Source organism: Durio zibethinus, chromosome 23 (assembly GCF_047325235.1).
Source record: "Durio zibethinus cultivar Kanyao isolate XHJ-2024 chromosome 23, ASM4732523v1, whole genome shotgun sequence".
Classification (NCBI taxonomy): Eukaryota; Viridiplantae; Streptophyta; class Magnoliopsida; order Malvales; family Malvaceae; genus Durio; species Durio zibethinus.
In genome coordinates, this window is record NC_143184.1 from 6,745,959 (window position 1) to 6,771,522 (window position 25,564).

Consider the following 25,564-nt stretch of genomic DNA (forward strand, 5'->3'; position numbering starts at 1 on the left):
AAGCAACGAGCGAAGTGCTCTAAGGGCAACAGCTTAGCTTTCCCACCGACCAGGAAAAATCACCCAGTCTGGAGAGCATCTACTTGTCTAGACTTTTCTAATGCGAATGTCGTGCATATCATTTTCCTTTATTGGAAATTGGAACTTCTAATTTCTTATCTCATCAATGAGCAAATACTATTCCCCAACGCGTGGGCCAGTCTTTCTTTTCTTTTCTAAGAAATCCAACCATAAATCCACGATACCATGTGATGGAAACAATTTTTACCACGCTATCAAAGAGATTCAAGTATTCATGGAATAATAAAAATATCCTTTTTGTTGATTGTAAGAAATATGAAAGTCTTGGTATTGGTACTCGATACTCTGGAGATATCAAAGTCTTTGAATTACGTGAATTAAAATTTGGTAGTAGATTCCAGGCAAATTACCCGCGGTAGGCGGTAGGCAGTCGTCTTCATGCAACAACTTATTCGACCCAGAGAACGTAATACGTGGACTGCTCTTTTCAATTGGAGTTTGGGCTTGTGAATGAGGCCCATCCGTATTGGTTTTAGTAGCTTATGGGATTGTTTATTATTCAGTGGCATCTTCAGAAATTCACCGCTTAATTTATTTCTTGACAAGTCAATTACCTTCACTAATCCATGGGTATTTCCATATTATAAACGTAATATAAAATCTAGCCTGATGGTTGCGTTTGAACTTCCATTTTCACTCATGGCAGTTTAACTGTTAAAAAGGGAAGTTGGAATGGTTCTTGACATATTCTTTTAAGGAAAAGTTCATTATAATTTTGGTATTTAAATTTTTTTAAAAAATATAAATTGTTATTTATAAATAAAATATATAATTTGTATCTTAAACTTTCAAATTATATATATATATATCATATTAATATAAATTATAATCACATTAACCACACCTACTTATATATGCAACAAATATTATCAAGTTATATGTTCATCACATATGATATTAACATTTGTTCAATATAGATTAAAAATATATATTTCTTACTTGAAATGTAATAATTGTCTAAAATTGGTCAATCATTTTTTATCATGCAACATTCACATGAATATTTTTACAAAATATCTAACATTCTTATTTAACAAATAAGTTTCATAAAATAAAATTTATTGATTAGATATTATATAAGTGAGTTAAATTAACAATATTAAAGTTTAGATTAAAATGATATATTATTTGAAAATTATAAATGTCAAATATATAAACTTTATTTTTTAAAATATTAATTTATACATTTAAAAAAAATTCAGATAACAAAAGTGTAATTAACTCTAAAAAAAATTTAATATTTGAAAAGATCCTAAGTTACATATAGTGGAAGGTAAATTTTCAAAAAACCCATTTGATCATAGACAGAGAATAATAAAATCTGTTCCAAATTCTCCCATCCAAGAGGAAATGAAGCCATATATAAAATTTATTTTCATCATGAGTCGGAAGTTTCAATTTGGTGCAATAGCTTAAGGGAGCGTGAACTGTAATAGTTATCATATAAATGAACATATTGAAGAGCTGGCATGTTCCTAAAAGAATCTACAATTGAACCATTTAAATTGTTTCCAAAGAGCTGTAGTTTAACCAAGTTATTACTTAAATTTAGCAACAAAGGAGAAGCTGTAGGATGCAAAGAAAAGAATTAAATTAAAGTACTGCTATTTTACTAGTATTTTATAACATCCAAAAGCAATTCGTAATTTTTGATACTATTTTCATGATCGTCATGTAATTTACTTTTCAAATCTTATTATTAGTGATTTAATATCATCATATTTGATTATGCTTATAATAATTTCGTGTAGTCTAATAAACGATATATGGTAATATATGAAAATCAATCAACGGTGTCTATGTTGTTATCATTTATTATACGCAACCATGGTGGTGAAGAAAAAAAAATTATGAAGAATCATAAACCAATTAATTATAATATGTATGCTTATGCTTATAATAATTTCTTCTGCGAATGCAGACTCCTAAGTTTTACTTTATGCTTCGTTCACCTATTGAGAAAAGACTTGTCTATAACATAATTGAATCAGCACCCAATGACCATTGTGATCTTCTTAAATTTTATATCATCTAATGCAGGCAACTGGTAGTGGATTTAGGGGCTGATAGTTTTATATTAAAGTGCAGCGTGTGGGTTTTGAAAGTCAAGCCTACCTTGGACAAGAATTCTAGCCAAATGCCACTATAAGTACTTTAACACAGCAATGGTTTTTAAAACATGGGAAACAATTCACCTTTTTTTTTTTTAAATTTGAGAAAAAGGAAAAAAACATTTGAACCCACTCTTTAAGCTGGATCATGCATCAACAACTAAACCATGATGGTGCCTTTGTCTCATTTTGCTCATCTTCAGTGCTATTGTCAAGCGGATACGATCTTCTATGTTGCTCAAGAACTGAAAGTATTTGCGTCTCCAAGATTGGTTTATCAGTAGTGTACCCAAGACTCCCCAAAATCCTATAGCGAATCCAATCACCATGCCTAGGTAAAACCACAAGGGTTCAAACCATTCTTCATCTCCTTCAATGCCGATTCCACTGCCATCAGCATTTGGTGGCTTGGCCGTTTCATCTCCTGGGCACTTATTTGTCAATGGGGCTCCACAAAGTCCTGGATTCCCCAAATAAGAACTAGCACTAAAGCTCTGCAGCTGAGTGCTTGATGGAATTTTTCCTGACAAATTGTTATTTGTCAAGTTCAACACACTGAGATAAAACAAATCAGCAAGGCTGCTTGGGATTTCACCAAAGAGGCTATTTGTAGACAAATCAAGCGATTCCAACACTTTCAATTGGCCAATCTCCATTGGAATGCTCCCTGTTAACATGTTTCTTGATAGATTTAGAGCAATCAATCCTAGAAGACTTGTAACTTCTTTGGGTATTTCCTCGTTTAATTTGTTGCTTGACAGGTCAATGAGCTTTAGTAATCCTAATGTCTTGCCATACTCATGTTCCACTCCTTTCCATACCACGGATGCATAATCAATGTAATCAGCACCATATTTCAGAACGGTAACACCATTTCCATCAACAAAGGTGTCAGAATAATAATAAAAATACCAAATGCCTGCATCTGTACTCCTATTTCGTGCCATGGCAGTTAAGTTGTTTAGGCAAGGTGGAATAGATCCCGATATATTGTTCAGAGAAAGATCAAGAATTTGAAGAGATTCCAGATGACAGAGACTTGGAGGTATTTTGCCATAGAACTTGTTTGACCTTAGACGGAGAACAACCAAATTAGTTAGATTTTCCCCTATCCATGGCGAAATGATTCCATGTAATTGATTCTCCCCAAGATCCAAGAGTTCCAACTCCATACAATTGCTCAGTGACGATGGTACTTTACCAGAAAAGCTGTTGTTCCTCAAACGCAATGATCGAACCTGCTGTAGTAATCCCATTGAGCTTGGGATCGCTCCCGACAAATTGTTGTTCTCCAAATTGAGAACAACCAATTGTCTCAAATTCATCCAACAATCAGGAAGGCTGCCTGACAATAAATTGTTAGAGAGGTCAAGATAGCTCAAGGCATTTTCCTTGACCGTGCATAAAAAAGACGTAGATCCTGAAAACTTGTTTCCAGAGAGATTCAACACTGTTGTATTAGCAAGAAATTCTGGTATATGACCATGAAACATGTTGGAACTCATATCTACTCCAGGAAATGAATTAAATTTAAATGATAGATTTGGTACCTTCCCACTGATATTATTGAAGGAAATATTGAAGTACTTCAAATTAGAAGGGAAATACCAAAACCAGCTGGGAATAACGTCTGAAATCTCAGAATTGGAGATATCGAGGTGGGAAAAATTAGTTTGCCCTCGAAGCCAGCCAGGAAATCGTGGACCTAACTTGCAAGACCTCAATCTAATAGAATCTAGTTGAAAAGGAGAAACCCAATCAGAGCTGAAATTCAAATCCAAAGAGTTGAAAGATAAGTCAAGAAGCTGCAACTTGGAGAGGTTTAACAGGTGAACTTCAGAGATTTCACCATTCAAATTGTTTGAGGAAACATCTAGCACCCTGAGACTTGACATCTGGCCAATTCCTACAGGAAATGAGCCCGTGAGTTTGTTTCTTGCCAACGACAAATAAACAAGCTGAGATGAGTGCCCAAAACTGTCTGGGGAAAATCCGTTCAGTTGGTTATCATCAAGATGCGAGTCTCTCAAGGATGGAAATTCTGTCATATCAGGTAAGAAACCACTCAATTGATTATCGTTCAACCTCAGGACCTCCAAAGAATTCTTAGTGCATCCATTCAGACTTTGTAGAAGTTGATGAATTGGTTCACTTAGACCATTTTCAGAGAAATCTAATGTTTTTAAGTTGCAAAGATTCCCCAAGGATTTCGGAATGGCACCTTCAAGTTGATTCCTTGAGAAATCAACGTGTTCAAGAGAACCCATGTTGCCAAAAGAATCTGGAATTGTACCCTTGAGCTGGTTATCAAACAAGCTAAGATCAATAGTGTTACCACTTATATTGATCACCAGGGGAAAAGTTGAATGGTCAAAGGTACTGCCAACGATGTGGATTACTTTAAGAGCATTGGAAGAGTTGACTTGGGAAAGAGACGAAGGATCAACCGGAGGAAATTGGCAGGCTGATAAGTATAAGCTTGCTAGGGAAGGATTCAATTTAATTGATTGAAGCCAATTCAGGGCTTTCGTAAAATCAACTTGACCCATTCTAAGTATTCTCAAGGAAGAAAGACGAGATAGCCATTCAAAGTTTTCAACAATCAAGCTATCCATGTTAAAGGTGAGATTCAATGAAATCAACCTGGAAAGATTCCCCAGCTGGTAAGGAATAATTCCACTGAAATTATTCCATGAGAGATCAAGAGAACGTAACATGGAGATATTCCCCAGCTGAGGAGGAATAGTTCCACTGAAACCATTCCATGAGAGGTTAAGATATTTCAGCTCAGTGAGTGAACCAATAAACTCAGGAATGTTAGAGAACATATTAAGACTGAGGTCCAAGCCAGTCAAGTACCGTAGTTCAAGCAAGGAAGGGCCTATCTCACCGCTCATTGGTGTCCAACTATCACCAGTATCACTCGAGGAATTAATCACAGGACGGAGATCAAGCAGAGTGACATGACCAGTTTTGTTGTTGCAACCGACCCCTTTCCACCTACAGCAATCTTTATCTCCGCTAATCCACGAGGAGAGAAGGTTATCATAATCAACAAGACCTTTCTTTAAGTTGAGAAGAGCTTGTCTCTCTTTCTCTATGCACCCAAAATTTTCTTTTCCAAATTCCTTACAGAATCCACCAGTACTAAACCATGCATATAGTAATAGTTCGACCAACAATGCTTTGAGAAATTGACGGGCTGATCTGCTACCACCTCCCTGGAAGGTATTCATCTTCCTGATCACGGTGGATCTACTGTAGCAAACAAAGCTTAAGAAGATAGTAATGGAGTCCATCAGTCCAAGCAACTATAAATTAATAATCAAAGAACAACCTTCACCTGTTGATTATCTAAGTTAAACAAAAGCTGTTTAAGTTCGTGACTGATTCAGCAGTCAAAGGTTGCAGTTACGTCTTCTGAGTGATCTTGTTATATTTAAAATAATGACATTGGTTGAATTTTTTAATGTTTATGTGATTGTCCTTATGTTAACGAAAATGCTGAGAGAGAAACTGTAATCAAAAGTTGTTGCATTTGGTAAAGGCCAAAAGGAAAATCTGATTTTGTATTGTGTATACACATACTAGAAACTAAAAAGTATGAGCTTTTCCAGAAAAACTCTCCCTCTTCTTGTGATTTTCTGTTTTAGTGGTTGTTTTTTTCACTGGTAGCCACAGCAATGGCTTGTAATGTTAGAACTTATTGACCGGGGAGAGGATGGAAGCCAGTAAACTGAGTCCCGCAAGATGTTATATAGATTGGCCCCATTTGACATGCAAGATGTGACATTTTTGTTTAAAAATTACAAAGAACAAACCTGGAAAGGCATCTGGTTGGTTAAAATCTTGAAATATTATCATTTGGTATTACCAAGTTATTATTTATTTTCTTCTCTGTTTGATTCCAATTGTTCGGTTAAGTAGGTTGACTTTTTGTTTATCATGTTCCCAAGAGGATCAAATCTCAACCTGAAAATTCTTAATTAAAAGCTTCTCTGTCTGAACAGATTCTAATCATATTCAAGCTCCATAAAATGAGGATGTTCTCTCATTATACCAATCAGATGTCGTATATTGAGGACTTAAAATGATAAAATTATGAGGAATAAAAAACAAAAAAAGCGTCGACAGCAGGGTTCGAACCTGCGCGGGCGATGCCCAACAGATTTCAAGTCTGTCTCCTTAACCACTCGGACATATCGACGTTTTCTACCATAATCCAATTTCATTTTATTCAACTTTTTCCAGTCTGTGCTAAATCTTGTGTATAAGTGAGAAGGTGAAGTTGTGATCTTGTTACATCAGATATCTGTTTTTATTCTTTTATGAAAAATAAGAGAAAAGAGAAGAAGTAGAGAAGAATTTAAAACTTACAAATTTCATGAATGAGTCTTGTTCCCAGGAATTTATGCATTTCATCGTCACTCACAGGTGTTCACAAGGTCAACTTGTTTGCTTTTAATGAAGCATACAATTCACAGGGAGGATACCTGTCTCAACATTTGTCAACTAGTAGTTGAAGTTTTTGTATAATTTCTTGCTTCTTAATGGTGTATTGTAATTCAGAATCTCAAGAAGTATATTATTTAAGCATGTTATTAAAAACCAAGGGTCAAGGCCTGCTCAGATTCTTAAATTCTATTCATTTATTTATACATGCATAGTTTTTAAACTTCTATTTTAACATTTAGCTCTAAACAAAAGGTTCATATTTGGTTTCATCGCAGGCAAAGCCCTACTTGCAGGCAGGTGCATTTGAGATAGTGGATGATAGCTTAAAGGGAACCTTTGACGTGGAGGGCATGAGAAAGGCAGCCTTAGTTGCTGTAAGGTCTGTCGACATTGATGCATCCTGAGACCAACCACTGCAGAGGTATTAGCAGAGCTGAAAGAAGCCTACAGTATTTAGCTCTCATATCTTGCATCTTCAGGACACTCGTGTTAAGCTAGCAAATACAAGATTAAAAGAATGTTTGTATTTATATTAGAACTTTGAAAACTTTTCCTACAGATTTTTGGCAAGGTGAGGTATAATTATTTCGAAAAGGGGCTTGTTATGAGGGAAATGAAGAGTCAGTTATTGAGCACAAGGTTATTTCAAAGTGTACTTATAAGATTATATCTGTAACTGTTCTGTCTATGGCAAGCACTAATAATTTCTTTTACATGAGCAATTTGCCAAACCATCCTACAATGTCTATGTGCATCTGATAGCTTCTATCTATTTATAGAACTATTAAGAAGCAACTGACAGAGCTAGGTTGAGTAGCGGCGCCACATGTAAAGGAATAATGCAGTTGAAGTAGCCACAACATATGGAAACACAGTCCAAATTCCCTGTATGATTTTATACATTTGATATCTCTACTTACAAAATCAAAACTTTCATGAAGCACAAGAACCTCTTTAGTCTTTACCACTACCGTGGCGACAGTTGCAAGGGCAGACACAGGACGTTTCCTCATCAAAAATCCAATTCCTAGCTGGACTCCAGAAAAAGAAGTGAATATAGTGTTAGTTCCTAGGAATAGCAAGTTGAAATATATGGTGCAGCCTATTCTTATCATAGTAGGTGTATACAGATATAACACTGGAATAAGTTGTCCTGAATAGATATTTGATCATTTGTATTAAAATCCCTCAATAGATTTATCTCAAAATACTTATTCAATATTCTACTCCAATTTACAGTACCTATAAATTTCCCAAATAGAGGCAGGCTTGTATATTTCATCTAATTATTCTGAGTTTGAAGTTGTTAAAATCTTTTCCAACTAAAAATCCTCGAGATATAAATTGGAATTCGGTCAATTAGATGAAGAATCAAGTGCCAGAAAACATATGAACAAAAGGCATTCATGGTTAAGAATAAGAACGAGGTGGAATGCGAGGGGGATGGATTCAATCTGATCAGTTACATGCTAGTATATTTGGCATGAGAGGAAGGAGGTACAAAAAGATATTACCAGAAAGCATTGAAGATAATGCTATAGATTTGTCCACTATACACTAGATCCACAGCATTTTTTTTTTTCAAGAGAACTCTATCAAAGATTTCTCCTAGAGAAGGTTAATCGATTATTGTTTAATTTAACTGTGATTTGAAAAATAAATAAAAAAAATAAAAAACACATTCAATGACTATGATACATTGGTTCATGCAAGAATATGAGAATGCGCAAAATAGCAATTATTGCCAGCTGAAAATGACTAACCTGAATTGGAAGAGTGATAAGCCACCACAACAAACTCCAGCAAAGAAGAATTCAGGAGATATTCCCTTCATTATTATAAAAGCATATCATCACCTCAATTATCAACATGATTGACAGCCAGGCAATAAGTATGGTACATATTATATTGGAAATGAAGGCCATTTTAAGCAAGCACTGATACGAAAAAGATGCATGTCAAGTGATTTTGGAGATGAAAAAGTATATTGCATATATAAATCTGCGATGTCTAGGTAAAGAGGTCAGTGATGTCCAATTTAACAGTATAATAATAGTTCATAATTCAGAAAAGCTCTAGCCCAAGAAAAATGGCACTGGTACTCAAACTGCCAGGTATGACTATGCCATAACAAAATCTTAAAAACGAATACTAAACATTTAAAACTGAATAAAACTGAAAAAAGCAAACAAATGAAAGTTACCTGGAAGTTGAATGTCTAAAGAACTGAAAAGATGTAACTGCCTGGCTCTGGCATTTTCAGAGAAAACTATGAAAGAAGGAACAAAGAAGCAGCCAGGCTGCTTTGGAGGTCGTCGATGGGATGAGCTGGGAACTGGTTTTGAAAGGCGTAAGGAGTAGCCATTGGAGAAAACGGCCATGACGGACATTCTTGAACTGCTGCTAGGCGAGGAAAGGAAGTCTGATAAAAATTTTATGAGGCAAAGGGTCAGATTCAAGGGGTGCATGTGGCTTAGTTTGAATGGTGGTGTACCGGAATAATGGGCTATTCTTTTTTTTTTTTTTTTTTACATAACTGGTGTGACATGTGAGATTCTATTATTTCTCCGCCTGGAAAAATGATCTTGTTTTTCAGCCATTTTTAAAATTTATTTGCTTTCGAATGGAATACTCATGACATTATTGTAACAAACTTGATTACCAAAAATAAGAATTGATTATTCAATAGTTAATCAGAATAATAGACACATGCATAGCAAAAGAAGATTGAACAACGTTGACATTGTTTAAAGGACACCGTTGGTTTTGTAACGGAAATAAAAAGGACAAAAGCGGTTGGCACTTGACAGCTGTAATCTTTGTTCAGAGATCAGACAAATATCATCAAACAGAAGTTGAAAGTCTGAAAGATGGTGAGTTTCAAGTTTTTTCCACTTCCCCATAATAGTCAGCCACTTTTCCATTACTGTAACTATAAAAAGTCAAAACCTTGGAAATCGGCGGCTCTTTCACTCTTGTCCGACGCCAGCAAATTTCTCCAAGCTTTTTGTCTCCCGTCTTTCTTAACGTTAGGATTCTGGAACCTGACTTCTCTTGTTTCCTTGGCGCCTAGGTTCCCATGTCACCTCCACAACTGATCAACTCAGTCCCCTCTAAAAATCCAGTATTTTTACTCACTTATCCTGGAAATTACTCTACTTCTTTTGATCCTAAGAATTCTCTCAATTTTTTCCTTATAAGGTCTTGAGTTTTGGACATCATTACGTTCTTTCCTTTCCTTCATTTTCTATTCATGAAGTGGAACTAGAATTGAATTCCGTGTTGTAATTGTATTTCTCACGGTGGGTTGTTTCTCCAGGGCTAATTCTTGGTGCCAAATTACTACAGGGCTTACTCTCCTTTTTTTATCTTGGGTTTTTACTCAAATTTCATTTACTAGTAGATTTGCATTTCTCTGGGAATCTTGAGCTCTTGAAATTGTAATGGTTTCCCGTACAATTCCTACATGGACCTTAGTTGGTCTTATTGGAGCCTTTCTTGACCTTGCTCTTGCTTGTTTCCTTCTATGTGGATCAACCTTGGGGTTTTTTGCTTGGAAATTTTATCATATTTTGGGACTTTACTTGCCGTGTCCTTGTTCTGGGTTTTTTGGGTACCAAAATAGCTACCTCTGCTGGCATGAGCTGCTCATTCACTGGCCTATCAGAAAGATCTATTCTGTTCGAAAGCTGGCTTTGAAGAGGTTCCCTTTTAACTTAGTTTGGTTCAACGATCAACAATGGAATTCGAATGCCAAGTCCATTACAGGTGGAAAATTTGGCAATGAGGTCATTGGTTTGCACGGTGAAGCATGTCCTAGTTCACCTTCAGGTTTAAGATTGCAAACTATGGTGGATAAAGAGAGTGGATATGATGCCAAGGGAAAGAAAATTATAAATCAGAAGCAAAAGTCTGGAGTTCGGCGACGTAGGAAAGCTACTTTTGGTTATGGAAAATCCTCTCCGGTATTATTGTCTGGTAATTTCCCATCCGCAGCTGCAGGGTTTTCATGTTCATCTTATATTAATGGCGGTGAAAGAAGAAGTCAAAGTAGTGAAAATTTGGGTCCAGTTAGCGAAATAGAAGATAGTTTTCCTGGTAAGTGAAACGCATCTAATGTGAGATCTTTCTTTTTGTATTATTTTTTTCCAAATTGATATTTTAGCTGCAAGTGCCAATTTTTATTTGAATTTCTGCTCAATTATAGGAGTGCATCATTGAAGATATTATGGAATTTCTCTGCTAAAATTTTAAATGCTTATTCTAAAATAGATGGAAGTTTTATGATTTTTAACCAATTTAGACAGGTTTTATTTCTCAGTAAGTCAAGGAAATCATTTATTAAGTTCAAGTTTTCATTGAATTTGAACTCTTATATCTTATTAGCATTACATGTGTATTGACCTATGTGAACATGCCATTTTAGATGATAAAAATACTCAAACCGGCACAGATATGGGTGAGGCAACCTGGCATGGTTTTGAATTGAGCAATGGAGAGGAAAAAGGTTCAGCTTTTATAAAAAAAGTCACTTGTAACACAAGAGAAAACTTAGGGATTACTGGAGATGAAGCAAATCGAATCAAAATGTTGGAACAGGCTCTTGAGGAAGAAAAAGCTACACATGCTGCTCTATACCTGGAGTTGGAAAAAGAAAGGGCTGCTGCTGCTTCGGCTGCTGATGAAACCATGACAATGATTTTGCGTCTACAAGAGGATAAGGCATTAATAGAAATGGAAGCAAGGCAATATCAAAGGATGACAGAAGAAAAAATTGCTTATTATGAAGAAGAGATGAACATTCTAAAAGAGATCCTTGTTAGGAGGGAGAAGGAGAATCACCTTTTGGAGAAAGAAGTTGAAGCTTACAGGCAGATGAATACTCTAGGAGATGAGCGGAAGGAATGTGGCTTTAGTTATACTTTGTGTAAAGGGGGACAAAAGCCTTCAGTTTCACTTGTTTTAAGTGAAGATCCACTGCTAATGGTGAAACAGATCGAGAATAGTGGATCCACTATAAAGAAGGAAGTGGGAAAAGGTTCTGGCTGGCCTTTAAAATATGAGACTCCATCCGCTGGGAAACTAAGTCATACTCCAGCGGTTAATTTATCAGGGAAAGGAGAGGGACAGGATGATGATGCCATAGCATGCCTAGCATTAGCAACCAAAACAGCCCTAAATTTCGGTGACGTTGAGAAAACTTCTTTAAGTAGAGAAGATATTGAGAGAAATGCAGAATTTGGTGAGCCACTACGCAGCAATCTGCATCATTCCAAGTTTGATATGGAACCAGCTATTTATGATGTCCATGTTGTTGATGATAAAATAGACATTATGAAGGAGGAGAATGGAAAAGAAAGTAAACTGCCAACTATTTCTGCTTCAGATAACAAAACCTTGCAATATGACTCATGGAGGAGTTATTCTGCAGTCTTAAATGAAAGGTTGGAGATTGATGCTGAAATTGAACGCCTTAGAGAAAGGCTGCAAATAGCGCAAGGAGAAAAAGAGAAGCTGAGTTTCTCTGCGGATACGAGGGAAAGGTTAGATACCCACTTGAAACTCATTGAGGACCTGGTGAGCCAGCTTCGAGAATTTCAGCAGCTGAAGGAGCCTGTTCGACAGACTTCTTTGCCTCCTTTTTCTTCATCTTCTAAGGTGTGTCACATTTCAATTTGACATTTTATAATTCTATCAACCAAGGGCAAGTATTGTTTGCATGCTTGTTTAGCTATCTGCTGGTCATGATAGCTTTATGCTGTTATTCTTGCGGCAAATTTCCATTTTTGAGTTCCCGAAAGGGAGGAATCAGGGGTCTGGTTGTCTCCTATAAAAACAACAAAGACATGATTATTTGTGTTGATGCAGAATCTTATTAAATTGAGAGTGCTATGTCCGCATGGAAAGTGGACAACTCAAGCTCAGTGAATGTCCACTGAGTTCACACAGTATACGTGTAAAACAAAACTGACCATAGTTTCAGATGTAACCCTGCTTGTTAAGCATAGAAACAGTAAGAAATGATAGCTACAATTTTTCTGTTACATCAATTGCAGAATACTGCTGTGTGTATTATTATTTCCTTAGTAAGCAATCTCCTAAAGCATTTCAGAATTGTTTCTTATGCTTTCATGAGTTGAAGTGAAATAGATACTCTTTGAAAATCAATCTAATATTATTCCATAGAGTGACTTCTTCCTTCATGTCTAATTCTGTTGGTTAATCACATGATAATGAGTCGATTTTGAAGAAAGTCATTTTCCATTTTCCGCTACTATTTTCTCACAGAACTTACTAACAGTTCAGGTGCTTGTACATCATTCCTTACTTAAAACTTACTTCAGTCGCTGCTTTTAAGGTAGTATGGATGTGTCTTTTGAGGCCTGATGCTAATATCATTAAGTGTAGGGTCCTTCTCCCTAGGGAACTTCTTTTATGAGGATTTTAACATTCTATATTTTCTGCTTGTTAAAGACAATACTGGTTTTTCTTGCCAAAAGAGCTCTGAGTCAACCAAATCATGTGTCGTTAGGATAATGTTGTGGCACCTTTTTTCTTTCAAAAATCGTCAGTATCAAAGCTGTTACATTGGTAAATAGAAGGGGACCATATGATCACCATGTGAAGTTAATGCAGCTGGGAGTAACATAATAATATTTTTAATATCTTTTATTAGCAGATTATTAGAATTTTGGATTTCATATAATTTTGCTGAATTTTAGATTTTTCTTATCCATTAATTTTGTGACCATGATCAAAAAGATAGAATCAACTGGCACAAAATGTATTCACTCTTGACATCTCTTGTCCATTATCAAGTTTCTCTCATATTTACTAACGCTAATCCCTCTATTTTCAGGTCAGTTCCAGTAGGAGACGCTGCCGAAGTGCATCAGATGAAATCGATAATAGTTCCTAAGCCATGTGCAGTAATCAAATTTTAGAAAATTATTTCCTTGTGCTACAGGTTTGTCTCCAGTCCCTTTTTATATAGTTTGTTAGAAATTTGTTGATAAAATCTGCAAAGTTCACAAAAGTTAGTTGATGTAGTTGATGTCTGTTGCCTGTTGAAAAATTGTATGTAAACCTTTTAATGTTTTATTTTCAATCAAATTGGAGTAGCTTCAAAGTTGTCTTGGGCGTCGGATCCAATGTCAGTCCCCAACAAATAAGCGATTAAAGTAGGCTTTGATTAATTATTTGTTGTCATCATTATTCCCTTCGAGTGCAAAGGGTTAGGCCGAGAGGCCGCCTGTGGATGTAGATATTGTTTGGAAAGAAAATTTACAAACAGAAATGAGAAGAAAAGTTGACGTTCTGTGGTCACCATCTTCTTGATGTTATCTTTTATTATGATTAGAATGTAATTGGAAGCTGGAACAAGGTTCCTGATATCCCCCGTTGACTTTAGTTTTGTGCCTATGCCCTTGCCGATATACTCTAGATATCAACCAAAGTTTTCAGTTTTTTGCTCCATGAAAAGAAAATTTGAGCCTATTTTCCGGGAATGTCAGGATAAAAAGTGAATTATTTTGCCATAGATGAATACTTCACTTCAATGATTCTAAGATAGTAACCATTGCGGTGTTTTGTGCCACTAATTGCGAACCTAACCGTTTTGGTGAAGAAGAAAAAATTTAAAGGGCTTGAGACTTTTGAGTATGACTTAACGAACATGCATTGTTTCTTTGTTCTGTAGATGATAATACCATTATAGTTCAATGAAGCAATGAGAAAGCTGCAAATTGCAAACCACCTTAATTATAATTTATAACCGATAACTACACATTTAATTAGCAAATTAAATGCCAATAACAATTATGACTTAATTATAATTTGTACCGATAACTACCAATTTAAATAGCGAATTAAATGCCAATAACAATTATGACTTGCTTTCTTCCATGGAAATTTTTTATTTTTTATTTGATAAGGATTGAATATTTTGTTCGTAAAATTTATATTACCAGTAAATTTATTATAATTTTTTTGTTAAAACTTGTAGTATATCTTAATTTTGAAATGAAATAGCTTTCTTTCACATATGTTATGATAAGATATGAGTGAATATAAATAAAAATACATATTTTTTTGCCAATTCCTTAAATGAAAGTACATATTAGAAGCTCATTTTTTTTTTTTCATTTTTCTTAAGAAACTAAACTTTAATTCTTGTGATGGTGATTGAGAAATACCTTAACTTTAACTCTAAAATACGATGTCCAATTTAGAAATTAATACATAAGTAAATCGTTTTTAAAAATCTATTTGGATGATATTTCTGTTTCTTTTTGTTATTTGTCAATATGATTTTTTTTCAAATTATATTGATTGACGTAATTTCTCCTTTATCATAGGCAACAATGCGACAAAAACGTTGAACCAGTTTCCAATTGTTTCAATTTCATACCAAATAAAAGTCTAATTGATTTGCATAAAATGCTTTATTAAAGCGGGTTCAACGCAAGGGGTGATGGGTCTTATTGTAAGCGCACGTGGTAGGCCTCTTTCTGCCGATTCTAAAGTCCCACTTGCTAACAATCCCAGGTGGCAAAACCCTAATGGCAGCAGACATGGTACATACCAAACATTTTTGTATTGGTTTGTCCACTCGTAAATATAAATAAACAAAGCAAAAGAAAACAGTTTGTTATTGGCTTGTTGCTTTAAGGCAACCGTGGACTCCACCGCAACTAATAATCTGTGATCCCCATCTCTATTATAACGGCGGTTAACGTCGAAACTCCCGCTCCTTCGTAAAAAGGCCAAAGCAACGAACATAAAGCGTTGAGTTCTCGACAGAACCACCGCCACTTGAGCAGCTGAAGCGGCGGTTTCACGCGATCGCTCTACGAAAACGAAATTTTGATTAAAAAAAAAAAAACCTTTTTGACAACGACAGGCTTCAGCTACGTTCCTCAGCTTAAATTAAAAAAACTTTTATTATTTTATTATATTCTAGAAACGATAGAGAGAGAAGAGTTTTTTCTTCCGTTTGGAGATAGAAAAGCCCGCCTCGTAACCCAAAGCAATAGCTCTTCTCATTTCTTGGCTCTGGATTTGATTATTATATATAAAGAAATAACGAGAGAAATTGAAAATTCAATCATCCGTTTTTCGTGAATTTAATCTCGCTCGATTCCTGTGAAATGAATGCGGTTTTCTTTCAAGGTATATTTGGATACGTTTTTTTTTTTTTTATGTTGTTATTTATTGATGCATTAATAATGCCATTGATGGCTTTTTTTTTTCATCTTTTAATTGTGTTTTTATCTTCATTTTTGGATCTGGCGCGATTTAATTTCAGTTCTTTTTCTTCTTTTTCTTTTTTTTTCTGACTGGTAATTATCTTTTTTCTGTGTATGCCGATTCGTGTCCTTTTTTGTCTAGTCCTGCTTGAATTTTTGGTCAATTTCGTCGTTTTTCAACTGCAACGAGCTTTAACAGAGAATAGTACAGATATAGAAGATTTGCCAATGCATAAAAGTAACTGTGTCTCAATAGTTCTGAGATTTTCTGTGTCTGTTTCGTTGCAGATTAAAGTCTGATCACGATCTCGGATGCAAGTTACAATGCCTGGTAAATTATGCCTAATTTTACTGAATTTTGGTCGAAATTAAGATCAAAATGGTTATTCGTTGGTTGAATTTTTGTTTTTGATTTGTTTTTGTTCTTAATAATATCAGGAGAGGTAATTGCATTTCAAGAAGAAGAGAGGTTTAGAAAGGAAGCGCATTTGGATTTCGAGACGTCTGAGGACGAGAAAAGAATAACAACGCGAGGGAGATCTATGAAGAAACAAGCTATGACTGCTTCCACAAAGCTTACACACGGTCTAAGGAAGCGAAGCAAACGCGTGTCTGATTGCAAATACGCGACAATTTCGATCGAGGATGTTAGGGACGCAGAGGAGGAAAAGGCTGTCAGAGCTTTTCGCCAGGCATTGCTTGTGAAAGATCAGCTTCCCCCACGTCATGATGATTACCACACTTTGTTAAGGTAATTTAACCAACCAGTAGACTTTTTATTGCAGTTTTTGGCAGAAAGTTATGCTATCCAGTATCCATTTAACCTTAAGCTATGTTGATAAGATAATGAGATCATTCCATTGAAGCAAACATGTGCAGTTTTAGGTTTCCAGCAATCGCTTGAATGAGAAGGTACTAAATAATGTGACCCATCTCAAGCTTTGAATTGTTTACAAGTGATTTTAGGAAGAATTTATATACATTAATTACCGAAAACAAGATTTCCCATTTGTTCTCAAATTTTCAAAACTCTCTAGTCTATTCATAGAACATTGTAATTATTTTATAATATGTCATCTAGAAGGTGATTTTTGGATTTTTTTTAATTATGGCATGTAGAGGATGTGAATGTTCTCCAGAAAAACAATTCATTGAAATATATCAGAAATGCTTCTTGATTAGAAAGAGCAGATGCATGAACTGGACCGAACTGAATTGATTACAAAGAAATCATGTTCAATTTACTTATTTCATGAACTGAACTTCCCCATTTATTGAGTTTTGGGCTTTTTACTAGTTTTCATCATTGAATCTTTAGTAGCAAGAATTTGACAAGTGTATCTCTCTATGTAAAGTGAATTATTTAAAATTCTACTGTCTAACTCAAATGATTTATGGGTGTTTTCTTATTCTAATAAAACTAAGATTTGTAACCTGGAATTTTGTGCATCTTAATAAACGTAATGCAAATTTCTCGGCTGGAACTGTAGTGAAGCATGGGATACTGAGTTTTCTTTTGACTAGAAGTTGTTGAGCTGGACTTAACTTCTGATTTCACTCTAGGCTAGATTTTCAGAACCAGTTGACGTGGAAGTGGAAACTGAGCTCCACTTAAAATTATATTTTTGAAAAAACAAATTACTATTGCCAGCTTATCAAAACAAGTCATCTATATTGCCCACCCTCTCCAAACCCCCTCCTAAAAATGAAAAGGAAAAAAAAACGTCAACTCAGCTATATCCATCTATTTCAAAATCTTGAATTTGTTTTTGCAGATTTTTGAAAGCAAGGAAATTTGACCCCGATAAAACTATCCAGATGTGGGAAGATATGCTGAACTGGAGGAAAGAGTATGGAGTCGATACTATTATACAGGTAAAAAGTTCTCTTATCATCTTTAAACTTGGATTATTAAATTTCTACTGCACTACTTATGATTGGACAATGGAGATTAGCAAGTTTGTTGATCTTTTCATTCACAAAAGATGTGCTGTCTGTCTTTTCTATTGATAATAGTTTAATACTTCATAGTTTTAACAGATGCTATGATGCATATGCAGGATTTCCTGTATGATGAATATGAAGAAGTTCAGCACTGTTACCCCCATGGTTACCATGGCATAGACAAACAGGGTCGCCCTGTCTATATTGAAAGAATTGGTAAAATTGACCCTGCCAAGCTGATGAAGGTCACTACAGTGGAAAGATTTTTAAAATATCATGTGCAAGGCTTCGAGAAGGCTTTCATGGAGAAGTTTCCTGCCTGTTCCATTGCTGCCAAGAGGCATATAGATTGTACGACAACAATATTAGATGTGCAGGGGTTGGTCAGTGTTCATAAATTACAGTACATACGCATTTCATGCCATATCATGTTTCTCATTATTTCCTTCTTTGCACAGAACTGGATGAGCTTTGGCAAGATTGCACATGATCTTGTAATGCGCATTCAGAAAATTGATGGTGACAACTATCCCGAGGTGGCTTCATCATTTCATTAAGCTAAATTAATGCACATACATATATATATATATATATATATATCTGAATTATTTATGGATAAATTCCTCAACAATTACTAACATCAGCATTCTCTCCACAGACTTTACATCAAATGTACATAGTTAATGCTGGAAGTGGATTCAAACTACTATGGAACACAGCAAAAGGCTTTCTTGATCCAAGGACTACAGCAAAGATTCATGTACAAGAATATTGAAACTTTTGATCATGAAGATATATATATATATATATATTTTATACATGATTTCTTCGACTTTTAAAGATTAGTTTTCAACTAATCAACAAGTATTCTTTGATCATACAGGTTCTTGGGAGCAAATTCCATAATAAATTATTTGAGATTATTGATCCGAGGTTGTGATTTCTTCTGTATTATTACTGAAATGTCTTACTGCCTGCTTGTTTTTTGGACTTCTAACTAAACTTGTTTGTGGAAAATCTCCCAAGTAGCCAATTGCCAGAGTTTCTTGGTGGAACTTGTGTATGCCCTAATAATGGCGGTTGTCTTAGATCTGACAAGGGACCCTGGAATAACCCAGAAATAATGAAGGTAGTATCCTAGTCAGCATGCAAAAGGAAAATGAATAAATAATCTTTAGTAGCTCTCCTCTCTGTTCTCACATATTGATGTCTGAGAAATGCCCTGAATATTATTTTATGCCCTAAGCTAAAATTCATTGCCTGTATTCAATATTCAGTTGATACACTCCGGAGATGCCTTGTATTTGAGGAAAACAGAAAGTTCTTCTGAGAATAATAATTTGGAAGTCAAATTTTTGTCTACTAAGGTTCCTCTCACTTTTTTAATCAAGTTCCCTTTGTCTACTGTCAATTTATCATCATTTATCTATGCATCATTGTCCATGTTAATTGGTTCTTTTGGCAGGTTGCAAGTAGTGAAATATCTTCTGATGTGAGGCCGGATGCTTCAGATTTCATGCAGTTAGTGTCAGTTTCTGACAGAGTAATTGGCTCTGCTCCACCTTTTGGGCTTCTCTTCTCACTTTCTTTATAAATTTTTTCTTTTATAAGATCTTAGCCATTGGACTTTATAATCCCTGTTTCTTTGTGCTACTCTGCAAAAATATTATTTAATATTTATTAATCCTTGTGTCAGGAAAAGATGAATGGTCCTAATTCTATGCATGGCATTATTGAAGCAGAAAATGCTGCAAGAATTGAAGAAACTAGTTCAACAAGTGAGTGGTCACTCACTGATTCTAATTGAATATTGTATGTGTTTATACATTTGAATTAAATCTGATCATTCAACGCATTATCAAAGCATGTTGTGGTTGTTTCCTAAAATGTCCTTGTGAGGTAGTTGTTCCAACTATATCATAGTAAATAACCATCATGTAGACCAATAAAGGGAGCATTAAAGCATAACTAGTAGCAATAATCAATCTCTGGAAGGAACAGTAGAAATCATGTCCAATCATCCACGCTATTAAGATATGGAAGTTGGTACTTATGTGTGGTTTCTTTAGCCATGCTGGGTTTGAACTTGTATGCTCAATCAAATTTTGAAGTGTGACTCTTAAACTTTTAACAGATATATTTGCTACTATATCATAGTAAATAACTATGGTATAAACCAATAAATGTGGCATAAAGCAAAACTAGGAGCCCTACTATCTGCTTTCATGTGTAGGACAAATTCTCTCAATGAGCCATGCATGATTAAGATATGAAAGCTATCTGATTTCACTGGCCATTCTGGGTTTGAACTTGTATAGTTGCATTCACAATCACAATTCAAGTTTTGACTCTTAGAATTTTAATAAAGCTGACTCATCATTATTGCATAAGAACATTATCTCCTAGTTCTCAGCACTAGAACTTCTTATTGCCTATGCTAATTTTTCTCTTGTAAGCTAGCTTTTACATCTTAATTTGGTGATGTTGACAGATGATATAACTAGTGATGTTAGTCCAAGAAATCTGGGAAAGAAGTTTGTTCACCATGTAATAAGTTTTGTGGTTCACTTTGTACTCAAATTGCTAGCATGTCTATACTTCTTAGCCCCTGGACTGGGAAGATTTTTGGAAGCACAAGATTCAAAACAACAAACAGAAAACCAGTTGAATCACCAGATGGCAGATTCAGGGTCTCTAGAAAATGGTATTTTGACAAAAGCAGAAGAGGACTCACTCCATCCATGTTGGCAGCGGCTACAAAATTTGGAAACCTTGGTAACTGAGCTTTGTAACAAGCCCACAAACATTCCTCCTGAAAAAGAAGATATGCTTCTTGAGTCATTGAATCGTATTAAATCTATTGAACAAGATTTACAGAGAACAAAGAAAGTAAGACCTCTTTTTTACAATTAGTCTTTATTGCTAACAGTTTTTGCCCCTTTGTACATTCTGGTCACTAAAAACTCTTATTTTTTGTAGGCATTGCTTGCAACTGCATCAAAACAAGTGGAGCTTGCTGAGTCATTGGAACATTTAAAAGAGAGCAACTTAGCTGTAAGTTCCTATTTTCTCTTGAGGAAGAAAATATAAAACTGGTATTGCTACATTAGGAAGATAAGAATGAGCTTTAACTTTTTAATGTAGGAAAGTAATTCGGTGACACAGTCTGTATTCTAATTGTTTGCCAAAGTGCTGCCAGTTCATCTAGATGGCAATGTATAACTTATGTGATGGATGTTTGAACCAATTTATGATTAAAAGAAAACTGGGCGGGAACTTAAGTTTCAACATCCTATAGATTATGATCAGAGTTGTAAATGTAACTAATAGGTACAGCATACCCCTAAATAGTTGGAATTCTTGATTTATCATTTCTTGTAGCCAAAAGAAATATGGGATATAAGTGTAGATGCTTCACAACAACAAAAGCTGTTACAATCTAGTGGTAAAGCTGTTAACAAAGCTCTCCCCACCCCGCACCCCCCCCCCCCCCCCCCCAAAAAAAAAGAAAAGGTTTTCTGTGTTGTATGAAATCGAAATTTCTTTTCCTTCGAACTCCAGTGATGTGGTTGGCCTGGTTGAGTCAAAATACCCGTCTGATTTGTCTTGAGTAGAAAACTAAGCCGGCTTATTGGACTCTTCAAACACCCCCTTCTCTGTGTTCATGATTTTTATCCTAGTTTGCAGATATTTAAGGTGCAATTATTATTTATAGGAAATGCTAAATAATGCCTAATGTCACTAGTTAAGGTGGTTTTTTTTTTTTCAATTCCTAATCTACCCCTGACCCCACCCTACCCCACTAGCTACAGTATACTTACCTGCGGGGAGGGCATTACGTGCAGCAACCTCATGCCATCTGATCTGAACTCAGTTGTGAGTTGGCAGTTAAGGTTGGTATTTAAGGAAACAAAAGTGCAACTAATGAAATGTTTCCCCTTGAATTTTGCAAAAGTAGTGCATTTAATGTAAAAGCCAAATAATAATTAAATAATCCGTAACTAATGCCTATAAGCATCTGTTAATCACATCCTTTTAGTTTAAATTCTTTGTATTTATTTTCATATTTACTCCTAAATAAGGAATTGACTATATAATTGATTACCTTTGGATATGTTCAAATAAAGCACACATTCTGATGGTATTGGGTATGGCATTACCAGGGGACATATTCATGTTGGTGAGGAAACTACAAACCTTTGAACCCAGGAAGATGAATTTACTTGTTTGCTTGACCGTGCCGAGGTAGTCAATATGCATCTTCTGATGTCTCTCAACCATGCTATAACAGCAAGATTTGGAAATCTTTTGCCTGATTCAATCAGGTTAACTAACTCTTCACATCGGTCTCACTTTTATCTTATTCTGAATATTCTATCTCATTTCTGATTTTATTTTTATTTTGGGGTCTTCAAATTGGCAGTCAAGGATGATGTGAGACAGTTGTCACATGAATGGAGAGCTACTATCTACTAGACCATGGAAATAAGTTCTTTCTGACAAGCATAGTAGTTATAGATGTAGTTGTGCATATAGTTTTCAAGTTTCTACACTTAAATATGATTTTTTCCCCACATTGCTCCCCTCTCATTATTTTTTCCTCGGGCTGTTATAAAGAGCAAATATTTGAGGTCACCCATTCATAACAGTAAATGCGTACGTCGAAAAAAAGAGGTTATGTCACAGCGTTTTGTATTTTAAGGCTAGATTGACACTTGAGATACTTCAAATCTTTAATTATAATGCGAAAATAGATTTGATAGCGAACAAGATGTAAGATATTTCTGATTTTAATTTTTATGTTATTTGGTTTCTCAATTCCAGTTGATCATGTTAGTTATTTCCAGCCAAATATCTAACTGCTTTTCATCTGTCCCCTCATTTATATTATGTTCTTTTTCTTCCCTTCTTAAACTCAACTCTCTGTCAAATTTCTGAATATCAAATCAAGATTGACTAAAGTTCATTATCATTCATCAATCTGACACTATACCTGTTAAGATCAGGAACTTAAATTTACCGTTTCTCAGTCTCCATTTTTTTTTCATTGAAAGTTGCCAAATTTGTTAAAGAAAAAAAAAATCATTAATTCCTTCTCTTCGTTGAACATTTGCTATAAGAATGAAAAAGAATACATCTTAACTGAATTTATATAATAGCTCAACCTGTAGAAAGAAAATCCTTTCGAAGAAGAATTGTTTTTTTTAGCAAGAACTTGGCCATCCAAATATTTTTATTTCTCTTGAAATATTGATGGGCCCTTCTAAATATTGGTCACCGGCTAACAACTAGGGAAACAAACTCTCTTGAGGCCCTTTTTAATTTAGGATGGGCCTGAATGGACGTGACAATCCGGATGTAAATTTCAGGATCCGGATCCATTGAAAATTTTAAAAACGGAACCTAAACTCACCCACCTAATCCACCCATTCCACCGCTCACCACCACCACCATCTACTCCCCTCGACCCAACCTCCCTAAACCTTAGTAATCTAACCCCCCACCCCCACCCTAAATTTTGAACCCCGTAACCCCCATAAAATGTCACATCCATCTCCAGCAGCCGACCCGAAACCTGCGATAAAACCCCAATCCCTTCCTTGGACCCACCAAGAAACCCTCAACCTAATCCAAGCCTACCAAGAAAAATGGTATTCTCTCCAACGCGGTCAACTCAAAGCCAGCCAATGGGAAGAAGTCGCCGTTACGGTCGCCGCACGTTGCGGCCTCTTCGATGACTCCGCCGCCAAAACCGCCCTGCAGTGCCGTCATAAGATGGAGAAGCTCCGCCGCCGTTACCGCTCCGAACGCCAAGGCCTCGCTTCGGGAGCCCCTTGGCCTTATTACGATGCCATGGAAGCTCTCGAGCACGGCCCTTTGCCTATCTCGGCTCGACCATTGATTTCCTTGGTTCCAACCAGGGCAAAAAATTTATATTCCGAAAATGGACATGAAGCTGGAAATAATTACAGTAACGACGAAAACGACGTAGTTGAGGAGGAAGATGATGATGATGAAGAAAGCCCGTTAAGTAAAAGCCGCAGTATTAATCATATTTTGCGGCGGCCCAGTGTTGTGAACCGTTTTTCTGGGTTCTTAAGTGGGGGGAGGAGAAGGGTTAGACCGGAAGAAGAAGGGGATGATGACATGGCAGTTGTGGGAGTGGAGGAAGAGAAAAAGGGGGTGGAACTAGCAGTGGAAATAAGGAGATTTGCGGAGAGGTTTATGAGGGTGGAAAAGAAAAGGATGGAAATGATGCAGGAAACTGAAAGGTTTAGAATGGAAATGGAAAATAGAAGGATTGAGATGATAATGGACTCACAGAGGAAAATTGTGGATATGATCTCAGCAAGTTTCAGCCCAAACAAGAGAAGGAAGGTGGAGGAACAATTGGGTTCCTGAAGAATCTTTCAAGGTTGAAAATGTTGCGCTTCTTGTTCTATGCAGGTTCAGGCTGTATAGACTGACTTTTAGATGGAACTAACAAAATTTTTGAAGTGCAATTGTTTTATCTTTCATTGAAATTTTTGTCCACGGTAGGAAGATATAATGTTCTTTAAGGTTTTCATGTTCGCTGTTGTTTATGAAATACTACTAGTGTTGAACATTTTATATCAAAATTTAACTTGTGTTCTTCTTTGTTTTGATTTTGCTGTCTTAGTGTAATGTTATATGACCGATGGTATGGCTTCTTTCTCTTCCTTGGACTATCCTAGTAGTTGTTACTTGATGTTTGGATTAATCTTGTTTCTTACTTTCAAAAGTTCATTGGTAAAAGAATGAACCATATCTTTCTTTAGACATGCATGTCTCTTTCTTTAGTCTAGTACAACCATTTTTCCCATTTTGGATTTGCCCTCTTCTCCCGATTTTTCTTGTAATTGAAGCTCCTGATCATGATCCAACTTTCATACTGTTTTTATCTATTAATTTTGTAGTGTTTGATCTTGATATACCTATTTTATGTACTTATTTATTACTCTCTAATGTTGAATGTCAACAAATTTAATGGTTTGTTGCCAGTTCACTAGTTTCTAGCTTAAAAAGCCTGTTTTCTTCTACCATTGGCTTTGATTGATGCGCATAATGGTATAATGGGGTCCTCTCTGCCATAAACACCACATTTTTTTACCAAATTTTTCTTACCTTTGGGATTTTACAAGTTCTTCACTGGTATCATGTTTAAAGTTTCCATGCCTTATTATTTCACCTATAGCAGGTCTTATATGGACAAACCCTATTAAATTTCCTTCTGTTTTGGCTTTAGAAGAAAGAGGATTAAGCATTCTTTAATTGGAATCTCATACTGCTGAGAAATGCAAACTATCTCATTAGGAGTTTGAGAACCAATCAAGCCCTAAATCATACAAGTGTTTGTGCGTGTATGTGTGGCCCCTTTGCACTAGTAACTTGAAAGCAGGAGATATGTTCTTTAAAAATCTCTGTTCATATATGCCCAACCCAGATATTAGTTACATACTGCTTGTGGTCTCATGGAACTGTAGCCCAAGAATGCACCTAACACAAAAGCAGTTTATAACTAACGATAATTTGTGTGACCTCCTTTTTCAGTGTCTTTTATGTCATTTGATTTGAAGCTCTGGTTAAAGCCGCAGTGATATGGTGGTATTGCCATCAATAGGGGAGGTATTTGATCAGGGCTCATGTCTAAAGAGAAGCCAACCCTCAATGAGATGAAATAAGTTTCTTACTGGGACATCGATC

General features: G+C 35.7%; 4 protein-coding genes and 1 non-coding gene across 6 annotated transcripts; 3 read left to right on the top strand and 2 right to left on the bottom strand.

The window, feature by feature from the left end:
• Positions 1-2,173: 2,173 nt before the first annotated feature.
• Positions 2,174-5,858, bottom strand: LOC111313097 (receptor-like protein EIX2). The gene has a single exon (XM_089752670.1). The coding sequence runs from the start codon at positions 5,489-5,491 to the stop codon at positions 2,339-2,341; it is 3,153 nt and encodes a 1,050-aa protein (XP_089608796.1). The 5' UTR covers positions 5,492-5,858; the 3' UTR covers positions 2,174-2,338.
• A 459-nt stretch (positions 5,859-6,317) lies between these two features.
• TRNAS-UGA (transfer RNA serine (anticodon UGA)) lies at positions 6,318-6,399 on the bottom strand. The gene has a single exon. It is a non-coding gene; the product is annotated as a tRNA-Ser (tRNA).
• Positions 6,400-9,307: 2,908 nt separating this feature from the next.
• On the top strand, positions 9,308-13,973 carry LOC111314401 (uncharacterized). Of its 2 annotated transcripts, none has more exons than XM_022915730.2 (3): positions 9,308-10,745; positions 11,074-12,305; positions 13,507-13,973. In XM_022915730.2, the coding sequence occupies exons 1-3, from the start codon at positions 10,091-10,093 to the stop codon at positions 13,564-13,566; spliced, it is 1,947 nt and encodes a 648-aa protein (XP_022771465.2). In that variant the 5' UTR covers positions 9,308-10,090; the 3' UTR covers positions 13,567-13,973. The 2 variants fall into 2 exon arrangements, with proteins under 2 accessions (XP_022771465.2, XP_022771467.2); XM_022915732.2 differs by having other exon boundaries at positions 9,426-10,745; positions 11,101-12,305.
• Positions 13,974-15,291: 1,318 nt separating this feature from the next.
• Positions 15,292-22,657, top strand: LOC111314402 (phosphatidylinositol/phosphatidylcholine transfer protein SFH9-like). The gene is made up of 16 exons (XM_089752445.1): positions 15,292-15,818; positions 16,184-16,226; positions 16,334-16,646; positions 17,671-17,770; positions 17,956-18,222; positions 18,298-18,375; positions 18,498-18,599; positions 18,723-18,772; positions 18,869-18,968; positions 19,117-19,206; positions 19,305-19,382; positions 19,536-19,617; positions 20,331-20,728; positions 20,819-20,893; positions 22,003-22,164; positions 22,263-22,657. Exons 2-15 carry the CDS (start codon positions 16,208-16,210, stop codon positions 22,021-22,023), a joined length of 1,773 nt encoding a protein of 590 aa, XP_089608571.1. The 5' UTR covers positions 15,292-15,818; positions 16,184-16,207; the 3' UTR covers positions 22,024-22,164; positions 22,263-22,657.
• Positions 22,658-23,254: 597 nt separating this feature from the next.
• LOC149512160 (uncharacterized) lies at positions 23,255-25,549 on the top strand. The gene is made up of 2 exons (XM_089752446.1): positions 23,255-24,254; positions 25,412-25,549. Exon 1 carries the CDS (start codon positions 23,381-23,383, stop codon positions 24,239-24,241), a length of 861 nt encoding a protein of 286 aa, XP_089608572.1. The 5' UTR covers positions 23,255-23,380; the 3' UTR covers positions 24,242-24,254; positions 25,412-25,549.
• The last annotated feature ends 15 nt before the right edge of the window (positions 25,550-25,564 follow it).